The 24,385-nt window shown below is 43.3% G+C and overlaps 1 protein-coding gene across 1 annotated transcript in view; it reads left to right on the top strand.

Moving 5' to 3' along the window:
• LOC134345040 (protein Daple-like) overlaps positions 1-24,385 on the top strand; it is a 255,263-nt gene that overhangs the window by 93,728 nt on the left and 137,150 nt on the right. The window contains exons 4-5 of the mRNA XM_063045180.1: positions 17,201-17,270; positions 22,510-22,568. Of these exons, the coding sequence (XP_062901250.1) occupies positions 17,201-17,270; positions 22,510-22,568 (129 nt within the window). The remainder of the gene's footprint in view (positions 1-17,200; positions 17,271-22,509; positions 22,569-24,385) is intronic.

Here is a 24,385-nt window from a genome sequence, read left to right as displayed (position 1 = left end):
ATTTGCAGTGGCTGGCGTGTATCCACCTATTTTTACCTTCTACCTTAACTGCTGAATTAGTAATTGACAATACTTGGTAAGGACCTTCCCACTGAGCTCCCTGAGGGTCCTTATGTGGTTTCGTGACCAGGACCCACTTGGTTTGTCCTCCTTTCGATGGATCACTCCAAGCAGCAGAAACCTGTTGAGCAGCAGACTGAATAGCTTGTGTTAGTTTTGCACAGCAATCAACTGAACTATCTGACAGGGAACGTATCTGAGATCGAGAGCTCCCGGTAGTGACGTAGGTCAACCTGTCACCACTTCAAATGGACTCTGTTTTGTGTTCTTGTCTGGGGCTGCCCTGATGCTGCATAGTATCAAGGGAAGAGCTGTAGGCCATGGTACGCCTTCCTCATGATATTTAGTCAGTCGTTGTTTAATGACGCCATTCATTCTTTCAACCTGTCCTGATGACTCTGGATGATGTGGGCAGCAAAAAGACTATTCAGTGTTCATCAGTCGACATAACTCTTGACAAGCATTTCCAGTGAAATGTGTTCCCTGTCAGAGTCACTGTGGCGTGGCAATTTCCATCGAGGAATATAGTCCTTCATTAGAGTTTTGGTTTTGTGTGTGTGTCTGTGTGTGTGTGTGGTAGTAGTTTTTTTTATTGCTGGGATAGCTTCCGCCCATCTTGGAAATTTGTCAACTATTACTAACACATCTGAATATCCTTGGCACTTTGGTAAAGTAATGTAGTCCTCTTGTTGATGCAAATACGGACCAGGTGGGGCAGGAGTATTTAGCTGAGGTAGCTTCTCTGTTGAACCTACAGCATTGAGAGATATCACTTGAACACAGAGGCCTCCCCTTCAGAGCAGCGAGTGATAGGCAGCCACCTCACAGTCTCCTTTCTCGGCAGCAGAGAGATCCGTCACTGCGACAATTAAGAAGCAGGTAGTCGGCTCCAAATCCTCGCTCGCCTTCTGCATTTGCCTCAATGTTTCAATCTTCCTTGATGCTTTAATCGGCGATTAATGGACGCTCTAATCAGTGAAATGGATACAGTTGTGGGTTTATGCCTTGTCTCTAAGCTTCTTCACTTCGAAGCCACTCATGCTCGCTTCCTGAAATCTTCTCGGAGACAGCAAAATGCTAGATCACTCAGTCAATCTCCAAACCGTAAATCGCAAGCTCTGACAGTTCCAGAAACATACTTAAGAGAAAAGGTAGATGTAAAAGGAGTGAAATAAACAGTTTGATGGAAGATGTCAACCGAGGAAGTGTTGTACACTGGCAACATATTTCACTGTAGGTTTCAGTGTACAAGTGACAAATAACACTTGTAATCTTTTATCTCTGGATACAAAATACTCATCAGCAATACTAACTTGAATGGAATTTTCTTTTTCTTTTAAATTCTTAATTTCTGAGCATCAGACTGGTCTTGGCTTGAAAGGTGACTGTTCAGTCCCCTCCTTAGATTCTGCCTGACTTGCTGAGTTTCCCCAGCACTTTGTGAGTGTTGTTAACACAAACATTGCATTTCACTGTGTTTCAGCGTACATGTGATAAGTACTCTTGAATCTTGAAATTTTAAATTTTCCAGCATCTGCAGAATCTTTTGTCTCTCTTAAATTCTGATGTTGTGCTTGAAGCCACATCCTGCCAACCCAGAAGCTGGGTGTGACTTGACTCACTGACCGAACTTCTCTCAATGCTCCTAATTTGGACAAGTTTAAATAATTGTTTGTTTTGTATGAACAAGCAGTTATGCAAAACTGATGCATGCCTTAATGCATTCTTGCCTTAGAATAACAGATCACTGTGTTCTGCATTTAAATCCATGGAAGAGAGCATCTTGGAGGTAGTCTCTTATCTGATGTAAAATTGAATTTACCAAGACAACTGGCTGCTCATAATCTGATCAGTTGGGTCATGACACATCATTCTTACAATGAATATAGAACAGTACAGGCTCATGATGTTGCGCTGACTTTTTAAACCTCCGCTGAGCTCAACCTAACTCTTCTTTCCCTCCATTTATGTTCATCCATGTGCATATGTGCCCCTTACATATCCCTACTGTATCTGCTTCTACTAACCCCTCCCACATACTTTTCTCCAGTCACCCTAATATTGTGCCTCCTCATATTTGCTATTTCCACCCTGTGAAAACATCTCTGTCTGTCCACTCTGTCTATCCCTCTATTGTCTTGTACACGTCTATCAAGTCACCTTTTGTCCTCCTCCGCTCCAAAGCGAAAAGCCCCAGCTTGCTCAACCCATCTTCATAAGACATTGTCTCTCATCCAGGCAGCATTCTGGTAAATCTCCTCAGCTCTCTCTGTAAAGATTCCACATCCTATCTATAATAGGAGATGTCAGGGTTAAGTTTTTTACGCAGAGAGTTGTGAGCGTGTGGAATGGGCTGCTGGCGGTGGTGGTGGAGGCGGAAACGATAGGGTCTTTTAAGATACTCCTGGATGGATACATGAAGCTCAGAAAAATAGAGGGCTATGGGTAACCCTAGGTAGTTCTAAGGTATGGACATGTTCGGCACAGCTTTGTGGGCCAAAGGGCCTGTATCGTGCTGTAGGTTTTCTATGTTTCTATAATGCTCTGAGTTTTGTGTTTAGTCCTGGCTGCCTTGTAACTTCTTAATTATATAATGGTAATTCCATTTGTTGAAATGAAATTTAGATTCTTGATGTGCCAGGTTAGTCTTTGGGTAGTGTTCATGCATGGATTAGTAAATAGGAAGTAACATTTGCAATCCACAAGTGTTGGGCACAAAGCATCTCCAGCAAGGTTGAGTGTAATCACTTTCCTCTGAAATTACGTGGCCATTTCATCAGAGTGTAGGTGAGTACTAGAATCTGGGTGGAGTTGATGGGGGGGGGGGGAGAATAAAATTAGATTGGCGTAGATTAGTGCAGCCAACATAAGCTTTATTTGTCACATGTACACCAAAACACAGAGAAATACACAGCTTGTGTCAAAGACCAACACAGTCTGAGGATCATGCTGGGAGCAGCCCACAAGTTACTAATCCTAACACGTACATCTTTGGAAAGTGAAACAGGTACACCCAGAAGAGCCTACACAGTTGATAGTCAACATGGATTAGATGGGCTGAAGGGCCTGTTTCCATGCTATACATCTCGAACTGTGAAGGAATGCTGGTGAAACAAGTGGTGTAACAATAAAAGACTATTTGAGTTTTGCACTCTCTTTGTTTCTCAAACTGGAAAACCCAAATGTTTGTTTCCAGGTTATGAATGATTCTTTTGCAAGTTTAACTTGTTTTTCTTTGCAAGCTATTCATTGTAATCTAATTGGCAGAGATATTGGATTCAACCCAATTCCACGACAGATCAGTAAATACTGGTTACTTTGATCTCTGGATAGAACTAAGGAAAACTGGCAGTCAATGTGTGGGAGTCATCAAAAAGGACTCCTTCAACCACTTCCAAGTTTCTCATCTGAAAGTATCTGAACCCTGTGACTGGGAATTCTTAAGGAAGTCCTTGCCATAATAGATCTTCTAACCCAAACTTGCTGTCACAGAATCAGCCATTTGGCAAGATCACAGAGTGACTGCCGTTTGGCCCAGCTACTTCATGCTGACCAAGTTCAAAGTTTAAAGTAAAATTTACTATTGAAGTATATATATGTTACCATATGCTACCTCGAGATTCAATTTCTTGCAGGCATTTACAGAAGAAAGGAAATACAATAAATTTTTATGAAAAATTATTCCTAAACAAAGACTGAAACAACTAATGTGCAAAAGAAGACGCTATACAAATAGAAACAATACTGAAAGCATGAGTTGTAAGGAGTCCTTGGAAGTGGGTCTGAAGGTTCAGAGTTGTGCTGAGTGAAGTTATCCATGCTGGTCAGGAGCCTGATGGTTGTAGGTTCCTGAAACTGGTGGTGTGGGACCTAAAGCTCCTGTATTTTCTGCCCAGTGGTGGTAGTGAGAAGACAGCGTGGTCTGGATGGTGACAGCCTTTCATGATGGATGCTGATTTCTTGTGGCAGCGTTCCACGTAAATGCTAAGGAATTGCCTCACTGAATTAGTCCCATTTGCCTGCGTATCCCTTCCTATATGATGAGTATACTGACCAATACCAAACTAGGCATGACAACCCGCCTCAGAGTACTGAAATGGTACGTTTATCCAGTTATGTTTTATGGCTTAGAATGTCAGACAATATCTAGTAACATGAGGAAACAAATTGTAGCAGCAGAGATGTGGTTTTTGAGGAGGATGCAAAGAACATCATAGACGAAATGAATATCTAACGAAGATGCCATGAACAGAGCAAACACAAAAAGAGAAATAATGTATGAGATCATGAAAAGGCAATGTAACTTCATTGGACATGTGATTAGGAAAGAGGAGTTAGAATGCACGGTAATTATGGGAAAGATTGAAGGGAAGAAAGCAAGAGGAAGACAAAGACAAATGATGATGGAGACAGCAGCCAGAGAACTGGAAATGAATACCAATGAATTGATCCACTTGACCCGAAACAGGAGTGTGTGGGCCATGGCAGTCAAAGCTCAAACTGGGCATGGTAGCTGATGCTGATGATGATCCCTTCCTATACATAAAGCTGTCCAAAGGTCTTTAAAATGCTGTCATTATAAGAAGCATAGATTTGAGTGCACAGCCTGCACATTTTTCTAAGGATGACAATAGCCAAAACCAGTGGACATCCTTTTAAGTTGAGTAAAGTATGGTGGAGATGTTCAGCTCTGATTAGGTGGGCTAAGGGCTTGTTTCTGTGCTGTAGTGCTCTTTGACTCTGTCAGAGGTAGGTCTTATAGAGAATGGTGGGGTGCCTGGAATGCACTGCTGGGGGTTGGTGGTAGAGGCAGATACGTTAGGGACATGTAAGAGTCTTAGGCACATGGATAGAAAAGTGGAAAGTATTGTAGGAGGGAATGGCTAGCTTGATTGTAGAATAGTGTTAAGAGGTCCGCACTATATTGTGGGCCAAAAGGCCCGCTTTGTACAGTTAAGTTGTATTTTCTGAGTCTCACCCGATTCAGCCTTTCCATGTGTGGTAGCAGAAGGAACCCAGGCTGTGGTCCTTCCTCTCAGACCCTTTGAGACACAAGCATCAGTGCATCTCTCAGTACGTACTCCTGCAGTGTGGATTGTGACAATCTGCAGCATTTTTTAGGGACATCTTGCTCTGCCAGGAGACCGTCAACTTCTCACAGGTTCATAGTAGTACATACAGTACTGTACAAAAGTCTTAGGCACCCTAGCTAGATATGTGTGCCTGAGACCCTTGCACAGTGTATAGAAACAGTTTCATTTTCTTGTGGGCATTCACAGGAACAAGAAACACAATAGAAGCAATGAAACACTGCACTCAACAGAACAGACAAACAACCAATGTGCAAAAGACAATAAGCTCTGAAAATTCAGAAAGAAAGCTGAAAAAAAGAAATAATAATAATAAATAAATTTGCAAGTAATAATTAGAACATGAGATGTGGAGTTCTTGATAGTGAGTTCATGGTTTGTGGGAACCTTTCAATGATGGAGTGAGTGAGTTATCCCCTCTGTGCAAGAGACTGATGGTTGAGGCATAATAACTTCTCCTGAACCTGGTAGTGTGGGTCTTGAGGCTCCTGGACCTTCTCTCAGATGGCAGAAGCGAGAAGAGAGCACGGCCTGGATGGTGGGTGTCCTTAATGGAAGCTACTCTTCTGCGACAGTGCTTGTCTAGATGTTCTCAATGATGGGATGGGCTTTACCCGCAATAGACTGGGTCATCAAATCCACTGCTTTTTGAAGCTTTTCCTTTCAAGGGCATTGGTGTTTCCATACCAGGCCATTGATGCAACCAGTGAATATACTCTCCATCACACATCTATAGAAGTTTGTCAGGATTTTAGATGACATGACAAATCATCACAAACTTCTGGCTGAAGTGCTGTCTTTGCAATGGCATTTGCATACTGGACCCAGGACAGATCCTCTGAAATTATAACACTGAGGAATTTAAAGTTGTTGACTGTCTCCACCTCAGATTCCTTGCTGAGGACTGGCTCGTGGACTTCCAGTTTCCTCCTCCTAAAGCCAATTAAAAGCTCCTTGGTCTTGCTGACACTGAGTGAGAGGTTGTTGTTGTGGCATCACTCAGCCAGGTTTTCAGTCTCCCTCCTACAAGCTGATTCATCACCACCCTTAATTCGGCCTACTACTGTGGTGTTGTCAGCAAACTTAAGTATTGCATTACAGCTGTGCTTAGCCTGACAGTCATAATTAAAAAGCAAGCAGAGCATAGGGCTAGTGGTGCACCTGTGCTGATGGAGATTGTGGAGGCAATGCTGTTGCCAATCTGAACTGACTGGGGTCTGCAAGTGAGGAAAAGATGGATCCAGTTGCACAAGGAGGTGTTGAAACCAAGGTCTTGAAGCTTGAAGGTGGAGACGGTCCTGATGGCATGAACATCGACTTCTCTAACTTCCGCTAATGCCTCACCCCCCCCTTGTACCCCATCCGTTATTTATTTATATACACACATTCTTTCTCTCACTCTCCTTTTTCTCCCTCTGTCCCTCTGAATATACCCCTTGCCCATCCTCTGGGTCCCCCCCCCCCGTCTTTCTTCCCGGACCTCCTGTCCCATGATCCTCTCGTATCCCCTTTTGCCTATCACCTGTCCAGCTCTCGGCTCCATCCCTTCCCCTCCTGTCTTCTCCTATCATTTTGCATCTCCCCCTCCCCCTCCAACTTTCAAATCTCTTACTCACTCTTCCTTCAGTTAGTCCTGACGAAGGGTCTCGGCCTGAAACGTCGACTGTGCCTCTTCCTAGAGATGCTGCCTGGCCTGCTGCGTTCACCAGCAACTTTTATGTGTGTTGCTTGAATTTCCAGCATCTGCAGAATTCCTGTTGTTTTTGTTCTTGAAGCTTATTGATTAGTTTTAAGAGGATGATAGTATTGATTGCCGAGCTGTAGTCAATGAAGAGCATCTTGATATATGCACCTTTGCTGTCCAGATCTTCCAGGGTTGAGTGAAGAGCCAATGAAATGGCACCTTGCATTGATCTGAATTGACGGTAGGCAACTTGGAATGGATCCAAGTCATTTCCCAGGCAGGAGCTGATGTATTTCATCACCAAGCTCTCAAAGCACCTCCATCACAGTGGGTGTAAGTGCTACTGGAGGATAGTCATTGAGGCAGATTACCATGTTCTTCATGGGCACCGGTATCATTGAAGCTGCTTGAAGCAGGTGGTACCTCAGACTGCTGAAGTGGAAGAATGAAGATATCAGTGAGCGCTCAGTTGATCAGCACAGGTCTTTAGTTATTCAGCCGGGTACTCCATCTGAACCAGATGATTTTCGTGGATTCACCCTCCTGAGGGATGTTCTCACGTGGGCCTCAGTGACTGAACTCACAGGATCGTTAGGAGCTGTGGGAGTTTGTAAAGGTGCCTCCATGTTTTGATGGTTGAAGTGAGCATACAAGGCATTGAGATCATCTGGGAGTGAAGCCTTATTGTCGTCTGTGTTGCTTGGCTTCACTTTGTAGGATGTGATGGCATTCAAGGCTTGCCATAGCTGTTGAGCATCCTTCAGTGATTCAGGTTTGGTCTAGAATTGCCACTTTGCATGTGAGATGACTTTTTGGAGATTGTACCGGGACTTTGTATTTTACTTGGTTGCCAGTACTGAATGCCTCTGACCTGGCCCTCAGCAGATTGTGGTTCATTCAGGGCTTGAAAGGCTGTGACATTACTTAACCAGCTGGTATATCTCGGTCCTGGGTAGAGCAAATTTCTTGCCTCTTCATTTTAGTCTGGCTTGGAGTCCTCCCCTCCTTCCTCTCTGTCGGCCACAGTAATGTGTCTTCATCCACTTAGAGGTGACAAACCTGCACTCTTGAGAGTTACATCTGCACAGTCCTTCAGAAGATCGTGAAATCGCTAGTTCGTTAAGATGATTAGAAAATACGTTATTTAAAGGGAAAATACAGACCGCAGATCGCAGTGAGAGTAGTTCAGAAGAGGTATATTTAGAAGTTTTGTAAGCTGCCTGCAAAGCATTGCAGTATGTCACCAGTGCTAACTTGCATCTTGATGCTAATAGACCGAAAGCGTTAAGAAATTTGGAAAGGAAAGTGAGGTTAGAGATGGTGAGGGGTGGGGGGTGGTTCCTAACTCAGCAGGTTCATGGTAGCTCTTCCATCTTATTACTTACCTGGAATACTCTTTCTCTGTAACTGTAATAATTTATTCTACATTCGGTTTCCTTCTCACTAGCCAGATGTAATTATAATGTAATGGCAACCAAGCAATAGGTTTTCACTGCATCTTGATACAGCTGACAATAATAAATCAATTACCAATTGCCAGGGGGAAATTTATTATAAGATCATGTGTCATAGGAGAAGCATTCAGCCCATCAACTCTGCTCCACCATTTGATCACCATTATTTATTTTTCTTCTCAATTCCTTTCTCCCCATATCCTTTGCTACCCTTACTAATCAAGAATCTATCAACCTCTCCTTTAAGATTGGGCATATTTAAAATGGAGGTTGATAGGTTCTTGATTAGTAAGAGTGTCAAAGGTTATGGGGGAGAAGGTAGGAGAATGGGGTTGAGAGGGAAAATAAATCAGCTATGATGGAATGTTAGGGAAGACCAAATGGTCTAATTCTGCTCTTATGGTCGAAATATTCCCAATGACTTGGCCTCCACAGATATCTGTAGTAATGAATTCCACAGATTCACCACTCTCTAAAGAAATCCCTCCCCATCTCTGTTCTAAAGAGAAATCCTTCTATTCTAACGCTATGCTTAAATACTGTCATCAACATCATTATGTGTCGAGTTGTATGTGCCATGACCATGATTGTTCTTGGCAATTCTTTCTGCAGAAGTGGTTTGCCATTGCCTTCTTCTGGGCCAGTGTCCTTACAAGGCGGGTGATCCCAGCAGCCATTATCAATACTCTTCAGAGATTGCCTGGTGTCAGTGGTCGCATACTAGGACTTGTGATATGTTCCAGCTGCTCCATGTGACCCTGATCAGGGTGGGGGTGCTAAGCAGGTGATATACCTTGCCCAGGGGTGACTGGCAGGCCAGCAGAGGGAAGGAACACCTTACACTTCCTTTAACAGAGATGTATCTCCTCCCTGTCACCTATTAAATACATCTTAAAAAATTGAATTATAAATATATTAAGTATTAACATTTGGTTTAATGTCCAATAGTACGGAGAACTTGCTAATCCAATGCTAACCAAGACTCCAGTGTGTCATATTATTGGAGGTTTACTGTAATTTTTTTGTAGGAAGTTCATTGTTGAATAAATATAGCCAGAACACAGATGGGGATTTCATATGATATTTTAGGGTCTTTTAATGGATGAGTTCTTAGCCAGTGGCTTGATGGTTGAAACATATCTCTAATACTCCTTTGATAATGCTCTAAAATATTGGCCTGGATTCTTGTAAACAACTAGGAAGGAAGGTGAAGGAAAGAGTTATGCCAAATATTTATTTGTTGCCTTTTCCTTGAGGCAGAGTTCCTGACCACTGCTGTTGCTCTTTAGTCTCTCTTCATGGTCCGAGTGCTGAATCCGAGGATTAATCTAGACAGTAGAACTGATGGTGCTTTGTTTGTAGGATAGGGTGGGGTGAGGCTCCCACCAGCCTGTGCTGACTTGAACTCTGCATGCGTGTTCTCATTGATGTTGCCGTGACAGGTTTAAGAAAGTCGATTTGCAAAGGTCAAATTTCAAACCATCAAACAATTCATGGTACTTGAACACAAACAAAAGGGTTACATATTACTCGGCTCCAGGAGCAGCGTGCAGACCCTGTTACATGGAGCAAAGGGCTGTTTTCCGGAGGTGAAGAGGGCGTGACTGCACATCACATCAAGGCAGCATTTGACCCAGTGTGGCATCAGGGTGCCTTGGTAAAGAGGAAGTTGAAGGATATCAAAGGGTAGGTGCATAAGAAATAGGAGCAGAAGTAGGCCATAAATCCCCTCAAGACTGCTTTGCCGTTCCCTGGATATCCTTCCTTCCTTCCTCGTCCATTAGGCAAAAGATAGAAAAGAGCATACAACAGGCTCAAGGGCAGATTCTACCCTGCTGTTATAAGATTATTGAAAAATTCCCCAGTATGATAAGATGAGCTAATGCCCTCACAATCTTCAGTCGACCTTCACTAATGCAACTACCTGTAATCCAGTTCCTTCGATAATCCGGCACTGGTTATGCTTAATGTGATCCTTCTGTAGTTCGGCATTTTCACTAATCCGGCCCTCCTCAGGTCCCAATGGTGCCAGATTAGTGAAGGTCGACCTGTACCTTGTTTTAAAGAGAGAAAATTAGCTTTATTTGTCACGTGTACACCAAAACACGCAGTGAAATGCATCACCTGTGTCATTGTTTTCGCAATGTGCTGGGACAGCCGGCAAGTGTCGCCACACTTCCTGTGCCAACCTCGCACGCCCAGGGCTTACTAATTCTAACCGGTATGTCTTTGGAATGTGGGAGGAAACCAGAGCATCTGGAGGAAACGCGCATGGTCACGAGGAGTGGCGGGAATCAATGATTGCTGACGTTGTAAATCGATTGCACTATCTGCAGTGTTGCCCCTATCTTGCACCTTTTTGTCTACCTGCGCTGCACTTACTCTGCAACTGTTACACTTTATTCTGGTTCTGTTATTGTTTTCCCTCATCCTACCTTAATGCTTTGTGTGAATTATCTGATCTGTATGAACTGTATGCAAGACAACCTTTTCATTGTATCTCAGTACATTTGACAATATAAACTGACACCAAATTCATATCTGATGTTCTATCTCAGTTTCATTTTCCTGCTCGATCTCGGTTTCATTTTCCTGTTCCATCTTCACGTTCCTTGATGCCCGATCTGCCAGGATCTGTTTTAAATGCACTTGGTCACTGACATTCAATGACTTTCCAGTGAGGGAATTCCCAAGTTTAACCACCTTAAACATAGAACAAGAAAGGCCATTCGGCCCACCATGTTGTGCCAATCTTGATGCCAATTTATACTGTCCTTTTCCTGTACTTCATCCGTTTTTCTCCATCCCCTTCATATTCACGTATCTGTCTAAAAGCCTTTTAAACTCCACCAATCTGTCTGCTTCCACCATTACCCCTGATGAAACATTGTGAACAGACTTCACCACATCTTAGTACCACCCATAATCAAACTTCATATGACTGACTAAAATGATGTGAAATTTGTTGTTTTGCAGCGGCAGTTTAGCACAAAGATATAAGCACAATAATTAAGTAACAAGTGAATAGGAAATAAGTAAATAGATAAAAAAATTAGGGAAATAAATAAATCGTGCACAAAAAAAGAAATGTGTGGTAGACATATCCCATTCGGATATGTCCATACATGGCCTCCTCCACTGCCATGATGAGGCTAAACTCAGGTTGGAGGAACCACACCTCATATACTGTCTGGGTAGTCTCCAGCCCCTGGGTATGAACGTTGAATTCTCCAACTTTCGGTATTTCCCTCCCCCTCCCTTCTCCTATCCCTATGTCACTCTGCCCCCTCCCCCAGCTGCCTACCACCTCCGTCATGGTTCCACCTCCTTCTACTACCCATTGTGCTTTCCCCTATTCCTTCTTCACCTTTCCTGCCTATCCCCTCCCTGCTTCCCTTCCCCCACCCCTTTATCTTTCCCCTTACCGGTTTTTCACCTGGAACCTACCAGCCCTCTCCTTCCCACCTTCCCCCCACCTTCTTTATAGGGCCTCTGCCCCTTCCCTCTTCAGTCCTGATGAAGGGTTCCGGCCCGAAACGTCGCCTCATCGTTTCCACGGATGCTGCCCGACCTGCTGAGTTCCTCCAGCGTGTTGTGAGTGTTGCTTTGACCCCAGCATCTGCAGAGTATTTTGTGTTTATGTGTGGTAGACATCTGATGGCAGAAGAGAAGAAGCTGCCTGCAAAATGTTGACTCTGTGCCTTCATGCTCCTGTATCCCTCCATGACAATAGTAATGGGAAGAGGGCATGTTCCTGATGGTGAGAATCCTCAACAATGGATGCTGCTTTCCTGATGCATTATCTTTTGGAGATGTCCTGGATGGGGCAAAGGCTTGTTTCTGTGATGGAGCTGCTACAGCCCTCTGCAGGCAATCCCCAGCAATGTCAATGGAAGAGCAGGAGATGGTGTGTTGCCTGATATTGATCCATCTAGAATACTACCTGAAGCTCAAAGCCTGGAGATTTCCCTCACTGCTGATTGTAGGACTCTGGTACTTACTCTCTATCTGACATGCAGCAGCTTCCGTTTTGTGTAAATTCAGGAACTTTAGAAAGTCTGCTTCTAAGAAAATACATTTTCCTTGCACTAACTGTGATAGATGTTTTAGAGGTCAGGGAGTTTCGACTGGCATCATTTTGCAAGATCATTGTTGCTTCTCTGCCTGTTGCCTGTGATAATGTTTCATTCAGGCAATTGGTTGCTATGCTGTGAACAATAACAGAACAAGGATTGCAGTATGATTGAACCTTTATTTTTACAAAACCAAAAAGTTCATTCACTGACAAAATATACACAATGATCAGGGGATTTACAAAATTATTTACAATTTCAAATTAAAATACAGTAACTATTGCCTACAACACACTCAATTCCCTGGGGGACCAGCCCACCGCACTTGGAAATTGCCCATGTTGCCCGTAGAGGTCGCATGCTCCCTCTCCAAGACACCCGGACATGAATGTATATCTGGAAGCGGGGCAGGCAGTCGGCTTGGGCAGAGCCCTTGATTGCCCACTACCTGGACCGGAGAATGGCAGGAGCAAGCCTACCTGAGTGATCCGTTCCTCCTCTGTACTGGGTGACCATATATCAGGAGCGTGTACCCGTGCGGAGCTTCATTCCATACGTATCGGCTGCACCTATTTGGACAATGTCCTCTTAAATCAAGGAGTCATAGACTCTCAGAGCACGACAGTATAGAAACAGGCCATTCAGCCCATCTAATCTATACCAAACTATTATTCTGCCCGGTCCTATCGACCTGCACTTGGACAATAGTCCTCCATGCCCCTCCTATCCATGTACTTACCCAAACTTCTCTCAAACGTTGCAATTCAGCCTTCATCCTGCCTTGTGCAGATGGATCTTGGGCTTCCTGTTAGATCGCTGGCAGGTGGTAAGAGGGGGCTCCCTCACCTCTGCCCCTCAACTCAGGGCTGTGTCCTGAGCCCCCTCCTTAACTCAGTGTTTACCCATGACTGTCGCCATCCATAGCTCCAATCTGCTAATTAAATTTGCTGATGACACTACATTGATTAGCCTAATCTCAAGTAATAACAAGGCAGCCTACGGAAAAGAAGTCATCACCCTGACACAGTGGTGTCAAGAAAACAACCTCTCCGTCAATGTCACAAAAACAAAGGAACAGGTTGTGGACTACAGGAGGAATGGAGACAGGTTAACCTCTATTGACATCAATGGATCTGGGGTTGAGAGGGTGAACAGCTTTAAGTTCCTCGGCATTCACATCACCGAGGATCTCACATAGTCTGTACACACTAGCTGTGTGGTGAAAAAGGCACAACAGTGCATCTTTCATCTCAGACGGTTGAAGAAGTTTGGTATGGGCCTCCAAATCCTAAGAGCTTTCTATAGGGGCACGATTGAAAGCATCCTGACTGGCTGCATCACTGCCTGGTATGGGAACCGTACTTCCCTCTATCGCAGGCCTCTGCAGAGAGTGGTATGGACAGCCCAGCACATCTGTAGATATGAACTTCCCACTATTCAGGACATTTACAGAGACAGGTGTATAAAAAAGGGCCCAAAGGATCATTGGAGCCCGAGTCACCCCAACTACAAACTGTTCCAGCTGCGACCATCCGGGAAATGGTACCGCAGCATAAAAGCCAGGACCAACAGACTTTGGGACTTCTTCCACCAGGCCATCAGACTAATTAATTCACGCTGATACAATTGTATTTCTACGCTCTATTGACTGTCCTGTTGTATATATTATTTATTACCAATTACTATAAATTGCTCATTGCACATGAAGACGGAGACATAACGTAAAGATTTTTACTCCTCATTTATGTGAAGGATATAAGAAATAAATTCAGTTCAATTCAATCCACCACTACTGCTGGCAGCTCATTCCACACTCATACCATCCTCTGAGTGAAGAGGTTTCCCCTCAGGTTTCACTTGCAGGGGAAAATAGTTTACCTTTTGTTCTTAACCTATGACCTCCAGTTCTACTCTTACCCAACCTCAGTGGGGAAAAGAACCTGCTTGCATTTACCCTCAATCTACCCTGCTTGCTATTCCCTCAATATTTTGTATACCTCGATCCAATCTCTCCTCATTCTCCTATGCTTTAGGAAATAAAGTCCTGACCTATTCAACCTCTCCCTATACCTCAGGTCTTCAAGTCCTGGTAACATCCTTGTAAATTTACTCTGTTATTGATATCTTTCCTCTAGATAGGTTACCAGAGCTACACACAATACTCCAAATTTGGCCTGACCAATGTCTTATTCAACATCAACATAACTTCTGTATGCAGTACTTTGATTTATGAAGGCCAGTGTGGTAAAAGCTCTCTTTATGAATCCTACGTGCTGTTCTGGGAAAAAGCTACAGTAAAACTTCAGCAAATCACTATCCCGTGAGACAGTAATCATGAAGGTTCAGCATCTAGCTAACTGGAAGCCTATTTTCCACCCTCCTTTTAAACTCAGAGGTCCAGTTCTCATGCTCTCTTCAATATCAAGAGCCATCAAATTCCTGAGCAGATCAGATAATCAGTTTTACTATGGTAGATATCCAAAGGAATGCCCCAAGCAAGCATGTACTTGCTCAAATGGCTTAGGAAATTTAGCATGTCCCCATTGACCATTGGCAATTCTTATCGATGCCCCATTGTAAGCATGCTGTCTGGATGCATCACGGCTTGCTGTGACAACCGCTCTGCCCATGAGTGCAAGAAACTGCAGAGAGTTGTGGACACAGCCTCATACCTCACAGAAATTTATCTCCCCTTCACGGACTCTGTCTACACTTCTCGCTGCCACAGTAAAGTGACTAGCGTAATCAAAGACCCCACCCTCCCTGGATAGTTCTCTTCTCCCCTCTCCCATCAGGCAGAAGATACAAAAACCTGAAAGCCCATACCACCAGGCTCAAGGACAGTGTTTATCTTGCTGTTATAAGACTATTGAATGAGTCCCTAGTATGATAAGATGGACACTTGACCTCACAATCTACTTCATTATGGTCTTGCACCTTATTGTCTACCTGCACTGCACTTTCTTTGTCAATTGTTACACTTTATTCTGCATCTTGTGATCCAACAAAGCACTGTTCAATGAATTGATCTGTATGAACAGAGCATAAGACAAGTTTCTCGGAACAGGAATTGGGGTCTATCATTTCCGTGGATGACTGGGGGCAGATTTTACAATTAGTCAATACTTCCTCTATCTGTGCTAAACATTCCCTAATTCAATTTAAAGTTGTTCATAGAGCACATATGTCCAAAGATAAATTAGCTCGCTTTTATTCTCATATTAATCCTTTTTGTGATAGATGTCTGGGGCAGATAGCCTCTTTAACTCATATGTTTTGGTCTTGTCCTACTCTGGAAACTTTTTGGAGAGACATTTTTAATATTATCTCAAAGGTATTGAATATAGATATCTCTCCCCACCCTATTACTGCTATCTTTGGACTACCTAAAATTTCCAGTAATCTTTCTCCTTCAGCCCGTAGAATGATTGCATTTCTTACTTTAATGGCGAAAAGATGTATCTTACAACATTGGAAAGAGCTTAACGCTCCAACTACCTTTTTTTGGTTTTCTCAGACGATATTATGCTTGAATTTGGAGAAAATTAGAAGCAATCTTTATGATTCGTCACTTAAATTTGAACAGACCTGGAGATCTTTTATTCAATATTTTCATTTAATGTAATTTTTTTTTCTTCTCGTTTTTGCTCCATATTTATATACCCTTCTTGTTTTTTTTTTACTGTTTTTAATGGAGGTCGGGTTTGAGGACGTGATTTTAAGTTCTTTAACTCTATTTGGTTCCAAGTTAGCCCATTGCTTTGCTTTGCTTTTAGTTTAGTTGCACAGTGGGTTTTTTTTGGGTTTTTTTTTCCTTTTCTCTATTGATATATATATATATATAAATTAGTATACTATTATGTTACCTTAGTATGTTATGTTTAAATTACATTGTTTGTATCACTTTTTTTTCTGTATTAATATCTCCTGTAATTTTATTATATTCTAACAGTGTATTAGTACCTATATGGCTTACCCTTTTGTATACTTATTCAATAAAAAGATTTAAAAAGAAAGAAAAACAAGTTTCTCACTGTATCTTGGTGACAATAATAACCCATTTCCAATTCCATTAGCACATTGTTTAGCTTCATCTGTGATGAGCCTTGCCTTTCTGACCTGTTCATTTTGAGCAGCAGAGAGGCCAATTTGTAAAAAGTTTTCAACAGGAATATGCTTAGTAAGCCGTTGTATACAGATAAGCCCTGTCATCATGTCCGCAGTTAACGGAAATGTCTGGAGAAACCGTGCCCAGTGTTAGATTACTTGAACAAAAGAAATATTATTTTGTGAAGGCGCTATAGAATGTGATAAAGAAAAGAGGTTGTTTCTGCTGTGGAAATTGCTTGTCTTCCCCTTGTGTCACCGTGTGATAACTTCACATTATGTCTCAACGGAGAGTTTGAGGTTATTAAGACGTGGTCAATATTGGCCAGATTGATATACTGACTAGAACTTCATTCCTGATAAGCATACTGTAGATCGAGTTGGCAGCCAGAGATTTTTTCCCAGGGTGAAATGACTAATAGAGGGTCTAATTTTAGGGTGATTGGAGGAAAGTATATGATGGGATATCAGAGGTAAGTTTTTCTGCACAGAGTGATGGGTACATGGAACGTGCTGCCAGGGGTTGGTGGTAGAGGCAGATACATTAGGGATGTTTATGAAAATCTTAGGTAGACATGGATGGTAGAGGGTTATGTGGGAGGGAAGGGTTAGATCGATCGTGGAGCAGGTTAAAAGGTTAGCACAACATTGTGGGCTGAAGGGCCTGTACTGTGCTGTAATGTTCTGTGTTCTGTGTAATCAGGGTATTTTTGCTATGTGTTTTATTAACAGGAGTGTCTGCAACAGTTGGTGGTAATGACTCTGCCAAATGTACTCATGATTGCTAAAGATCCACTCTCAGGTGAGTTCCTTCATTCCTTAAGCAATAATCGACCAGTCTGAGGTCTGATTCAGTTTTCTGATTCACCAGGTTGAGCTCAGCAGTCAGTGGTAAGAATCAGGGCCTTCGGCCCATCTAGTCCATGCTGAATTGTTACTCTGTCTAGTCCCATTGACCTGCACCTGGACCACAGCCCTCTGTACCCCACCATCCACGTACTGATCCAAACTTCCAAGTGTTGAAATGAAACTGGCATCCACCACTTACACTGGCACCTCGTTCCACACTCTCACCATCCTCTGAGTGAAGAAGTTCTGCCTCACGTTCCCTTAAATATTTCATCTTTCACCCTTAACCCATGACCTCTAGTTCCTGACTCATCCTTCCCCCCCCCCCCCACCTTTTCTGGCATCTTCCCCCCTCTCTTTCCGGTCCCGATGGAGAGTGTCGACCCAAAACATCGGCTGTTTAGTCATTTCCAGACCTGCTGCCTGACCTGCTGAGTTCCTCCAAAGTTTTATGTGTGTTGCTCAGAGGAAAAAGCCTGTTTCCAGTTACCCTATCTATATTCCTCATAACTTTTCTAAACCTTTATGGAATCTCCCCTCATTCTGCACTCTGAGGAATAAAGTCTTACCTTATCCAACCTTTCCCTGTAGTTCAGATCCTCAAGTCCCGACAACATAGAGAGACAACACAGTCATAGAGAGACACAGCACCGAAACAGGCCCTTCAGCCCATCAGCTCTCTGCTGGCCATCAATCACTCAGTCACAAAATCCTACATTAATCCTATTTTTTAAATTCCCCCTACCTTCTCATCACCCCCCCCATTCCGCCACTCATCTACATGCCGAAAGCAATTTCTAGCTGACATATCAATTTGCACGTCTTTGTGATGTGTGTGTGTGGTGGGGGTGGGGAACGAGAATCGGATGATCCAGTGAAAATCCGCATGGTCACGGACAGCATCCAAACTCCGCATAAGCAGTACCGGAGGCCAGGATTGATCCTGGGTCTGTGGTGCTGTGGGAAACTGCAACTTGCCACTTAATGAAGACATACACTGCTGCCCAGAATCAGGCCTTTCAGCCCAGCTTGTCTGTGCTGAACTTTTATTCTGTCCCACACCTGGACCATAACCTTCCATACCCCTCCCTTCCATGTACTTACCCAATCTTCTCTTAAATGTTGCGATCGAACCTGCATCCACTGGTACCTCTGGCAGCTCATCCCACACTCTTAACATCCTCTCATCGAAGGAGTTTCCCCACAGGTTAAACATTTCACCTTTCACCCTTGACCCATGACCTCTAGCGCTAGTCTTACTTAACTGCGGTGGAAAAAGCCTGCTTGCATTTACCTGATCTATACCCTTCATAATTCTGTATACCTTCACTGAGGTGACTTGATAGAGGTGTACAAGAATCATAGGCAAGTTTTTTTGTAGTAATCTGTCATGAAAATCAGCAAATGTTCCATCCATGGAACACGGCATAGGAAAGCCTGGCCCAGTTCTTGTGTTCCTGATTCTTTAAGATGGTAAATTATGATTTATTATGCAGTATTTGAATAAATTGGGACATGATATGTGGCGAACTGTGTTTTGCTTGGAAGGAACAGGTGATTATGGATGTCTGGTTTCCTAAGCTCTTCAGCTGCTGGGTTTTCTGGCCTTGATGCAAGATTCAACCTTAGATTTATTAATCAGAATCAGTTTATTATCACTGACATAGGTCTTGAAATTTGGTTTTTATGTGACAGCAGTACAGTACAATACATTAAAAAAACTACTATGCGTTACAATAAGAAAAATATTTTTAAAAAGTAGTGCATAAAGACTGCAAAATAGTGAGGTGGTGTTCATGTGTTCATGAACCGTTCAGAAATCTAATGGCAGAGGGGAAGAAGCTGTTCCCAAAACATTCAGGCTCCTGGTAGGAATGAGAAAAGGACATGTCCTGGATAGTGAGGGTCCCTTAATGATGGATGGGGCATAGGATTTAAAAATGTCCTGGATGGTGGGGAGGCTGCTGCCCGGGATGGAGCTTTCTGAATTGATAATCCTCTGCAGCCTTTTCTGATCCTGTAGATCTTGGAATAGGGGTTAAATGTTGGTGCAATGTTGTGGGCCAAAGGGCCTGTACTGTGCTGTGCTGTTTCATGTTCTATTTTCTAGGCACAAGAAGACTTGCTTGTTGGGCGTGAGGCAGTAACTGCAGGTTGCGAGGCCTGAAACACAGGAAATAGCATTACAGAAGTGAGCCAAAGGCTGCCTTGACCTTAATTGAAGGATGTACATGTTGCTTGGTCTTCGCAGGAAACTAGTTAACTGCCAAATCTCTTCATTTTTGTTAAACTGTAATGCTAATTTGCTTCCTTTTATTCAATCTTGTTGCAACCTTCATGTGTCGGAGATGATTTAAAGCTGTTTAATCTAATTGGTGCTGTAGCAATGGATCCCCGTAAACAAATTCTCCCACTTGAAGCCTCTTCAACACTAGTGTGTTGGCAGAAGGCTGAGCCTTTCTTTGTTACCGTGGAACTCTGAGGGGAAGTTTGCTTGAAGGTGTTTATCTCTGAACATACAAGCAAGGCCTCTTGCTCAATCCCGAAATAAGAGAATCAGAATCAAGTTAAAAGTTAAAGATTAGCTTTATTTATCACACGTACATCGAAACATACGGTGAAATGCGTCTTTTGTGTCAATGACCAACGCAATCCAACCCACAGGTGTCACCATGCTTCTGGCACTGACATAGCATGCCCACAACTTACTAACCCAAACCAGGTGCTTTTGGAATGTGGGAGGAAACCGGAGCACTTGGAGGAAACACATGTAGTTATGGGGAGAACGTACAAACTCCATACAGCCAGTCAAGTCCATACTGGGGCAAAGGCTACCGACAGCAGCTCGCCAGAGTTATGTCTTGAACCAGTCTTTCAAGTTGTCCCCAGGTGTGATCCATCTTCTTGGTATCATTTTCAGGGTCGTGTTGCCAGGTGTTCTTTGGCTGATTTCCCTGGGAATTCCACGTTGGCGCTTGTCTGGTGATGTTGGTACTTGGCGTGTGCCCTATCCATCTTCATCACCTTTTCCCTAATTCTTCTTCCTCTGGTAGTTAGTGTGTTCCCCGCCATAGATCAGTGTTGCTGATGACTTCTGGCCGGTGGATCCAGAGGACTTTTCTCAGACAGATATTAACTCCTTACAGACAGCAGCAGATTTAAACCTTGGTCTCTGGCGCAGTAATGGTTATGCTAACCGCTAACCTATTGTGCCGTTCTAATTGTTATCACTGACGTATGTTGTGAAATTTGTGGCACCAGTACAGTGTGAAATGTAAAAATTACTATAAATTATCAATAAGTAGGTAAGTGGTGCAAAGAGGAGTAGCGAGGTGGTGTTCACGGACTGTTCAGTAATCTGATGGCAGAGAGGAATAAGTTGTGTCTAGAATGTTGAATGTGCACCCCCAGGCTCCTGTACCACCACCTTGATGGCAGTAATGAGAAGTATCATCTGGCCCATTGGGGTGCGGTTTATTGTAGGGGAAGTGAGGTTGAAAGGAAAGAGAGGCCACTGTTGATTTGAGTTGCAAGGTGGACCCGTTGTCACGGTGGACTGTTTATAGTGTGAACTACCTCACTCTAGCTGTGAATGTTGCTGTTGGCTTAACATTTTACTTTGACTTGTTTTGCCCAATGTTGGGCGTAGGTGAACCAGTGTGAAATTTTCCATTACTCACTTTGGTAGCTCTGTAAGAATTACAGCCCTATCCAGGGGCCTACACTTACCAGTGCATCACTAGAACCAGAATCAACTGTGTTGTCACTGATATATGCCGTGATGTTTGTTGTTCTGCAGCGGCAGTACAGTGCAATACATGAACATTTACAATTAAATTTCAAAATAAAGGTGGTCAAAAGAGAATTGCAATGTACTGTTCATGGATTCATGGACTGTACAGAAATCTGATGGTGGAGAGATAGAGTTTGTTTCTAAAATGTTGAGTGTGTGTCTTCAGGCTCCTGTACTTCCTCCCTGATGGTAGTAATGAGAGAGGGCATGTCCTGGTTGGCGAGGGTTCTCAATGATGGACGCGTTGCTGTCTTGAGGAAGATGTCCTCAATGGTAGGGAAGCTAGTGGCTATGTGGAGGTTGTGGCTTCAAGTCCCAGTCCTGAGAATTGAGCACAAAACCCAGGATGTAGTGGGATGAATCTAGGTTTATAAAATCACGGAGGTTATAGACAGAACATATGGAGTCCTCTTCCCTGTGCATAAATTTCAAATATTAGAGGGCCTAGCCTCAAGTTAGGAGACAAAAAGTTTAAAGTAGACGTGTGGGTAAACTTTTTATGTAAAAAGTGGTGAGTGTCTGAAAAGATCCCACAAACAGAAAAAAGACACGATACCAAATCAGGTAATTTGCTTATAGCAATTTTAGTTGTGGGATAGGCATTGGTGAGAGCTCTTCTTTCACGGTGCCCGTGATCTTTATAAGGGTGTCAGATGATGGAAGAAAAGTATCGGCACAGACGTCGTGGGCTAAAAGGCCCGTTCCTGTGCTGTACTGTGCTGTTCTAAGTACCCAGTGACTGTCCTCTTTCAGGATAGCTGTCTTTAAAATTACTTGTTAAACCAGAGCTCTCACTTGTGTTTATCCCTCACTAGAAGTAATGTATCAGGTCCATTTTTTTTTTGTTGCTGGGATGTTTCTCTGAACAGATTGTCTGCCACAATCCCAGCATTAAAAGGTTAGTTTTATTTGTCACGTATACATGGAAACATATAGTGAAATGTGTCAGCGACTGACTCCACCTGAGGATGTACTGCGGGCAGCCTGTGAGTGTCACTGTGCTTCTGGTGTGTGGGAGGAAACTGGAGCATCTGGAGGAGACCCACACAGTCACAGGGAGAACGTACAAACTCCTTACAGACAGCAGCGGGAACTGAAACCTGATCGCTGATAGCTGGAGCCATCAAAACACTTCCTTGTCCTCAGGAGGTCAGGGAAAGGTCTTTGGACATACGGGGTTATTAATAATCCTCCTCCTCTTCCTGTTTCTTTCTATTGTGTGATATCAAAACAATCCTTTCCATCAGAATTCCTTGCACAGAAATCATGATGGGAACAAATTGACTATTTACTGCATATCCATCTGATGGCTTTTACAAAGCATGCTTAATTGAAAGCTTGCAGCTTCCATTTGCGAAATGTCTTTTACCAACATACTTTCCTCTCCTTCCCCCTTCAGGAAAGAGCATGGATGAAATCAAGAAGGTGCTGTTACTCATGCTGGGCTGTGCTGTGCAGGTAAGTCGCTCTGCTTGGCCCCTTAGACCTGGAGCAATGCGACAGCATGGGATTTGTCTCCGGTGTGCTTCTGGGCTCCCGACAGATTCTGTTGAGAGAGTCTGATCCCTCAGAAAGTCTTCTGCAACCTCGGGTTGGGGCTTACAGATTTGTGATGTGTGGATGAAAGTCAGTGCAGGGGGGGAATAGTTTGTGAGCTTTTCCTTTGCTGGTACACAAAGTTCTGCCACAGTATAATAGTTACATTCCAAAGAAACCGCCTGTTACAGGAAGTTGTGTGACAGCAGAACAGACTGTTATAGGCTTCAAAGCACAGATTTAGTCATAGGGTACTAGAGCATAGCAACAGGTCCTTTGGCACACCTAGTCCATGCCAATCGGTTATCCTGTTTAGTCCCATCAACGTACACTGGACCACAGCCTTCCACTCCCCTCCGATCCATGTACTTATCCAAATGTCTGTTAAATGATGCACTCGAACCCACGTCCACCACGTGCACAGGCAGCGTGTTCCACTCTCGCACCAACCTCTGAGTGAAGAAGTTCCCCCTCAGGGTCCCTTTAAATATTTCACCTTTCACCCTTAACCCCTATGACCTCTCATTCTAGTCTCATCCAACTTCAGTGGGAAAAAAACCTGCTTGTATTTGCCCTATCTATACCCCTCATAATTTTGGATACAAAATTTGAAATAGATTTAAACAGGTTTTCCTGATCGTGGATGTAGCATAGCTCTTGTGGTAATGTTGGAATTGGTTTATTATTGTCACGTACTGTATACTGAGGTACAGTGAAAAGCTTGTCTTGCATACTGTTCAAGTAGATTAATTAATTACGCAGTGCATTGAGGTAGAATGAGGTGAAACAGTAACAGGATGCAGAATGAAGTGTCACAGTTACAGAGAAAGCACAGTGTAGGTAAACAATAAGATGCAAGGTCACAATGAGGTAGACTGAGGTCAAGCATCCATCACATCCTACTAGCGAGGTAGGAGTTGTCCTCGTGCCCCTGGTACGTACTTTCAGTCTTTTGTATCTTCTGCCTGATGGGAGGGGGGGGAAGAGAAAATGTCCAGAGTGGGCGGGGTATTTCATTACGCTGGCTGCTTTACTGGGGCAGCGAGAAATATGTATTTATTGCTCTCTAATTGTGTATAACCAATCTGCAATATGGAAGCATGCGTTATTAGCAGAATCACCAAAAAACAGCTTCAAAGGAGAACAAAATCTTGTCATTTGCTTGATACTGAAAAGGATTCTAAGCAAGTAAATCCCAGACGACAGGGATTTGTGCTAAGTCATAGATTCCCACAATTGTATAAGACAGGAAAAGGCCTTTTGGCCTGTCCTTTCCTGTGGTGGATTTTTGGAAAAGATATTAGACCAGCCCATGCCACTGCACAAGGATTGCATATTGTTTTCCTTTAAACTTGCTAGTCCACAGTTCCTCAGCCGCAGTTTTTAATATAAAGTCTTGACCTCACTGTCTACCTTATTGTGACCTTGCACCCTGTGGTCTGGTCTACTTGCACGCATTTTCTCTGTAACTGTAACACTTACTCCTGCACTCTGTTATTGTTTACAGTGCACTATGTAACGAATTGATCTGTATGAACGGTGTGCAAGACAAGATTGTCCGCTGTACCTCATTGCATTCAGATTCGTTTATCACACGTGCATCGAAACGTAATGAAATATGCTGTTTTCATTAACAACTGAGGATGTGCTGGGGGCAGCCAGCAAATGTCTCCCCACATTCCATACAGACAGAGGGGTAATAACAAACCAATTTGACGATACTCAGACCGGGGAACATA

Source organism: Mobula hypostoma, chromosome 1, assembly GCF_963921235.1.
Source record: "Mobula hypostoma chromosome 1, sMobHyp1.1, whole genome shotgun sequence".
In the NCBI taxonomy this organism is placed as follows: Eukaryota; Metazoa; Chordata; class Chondrichthyes; order Myliobatiformes; family Myliobatidae; genus Mobula; species Mobula hypostoma.
Note: the sequence above shows the minus strand (reverse complement) of the source record. Positions and strands in the feature narration are given on the sequence as shown.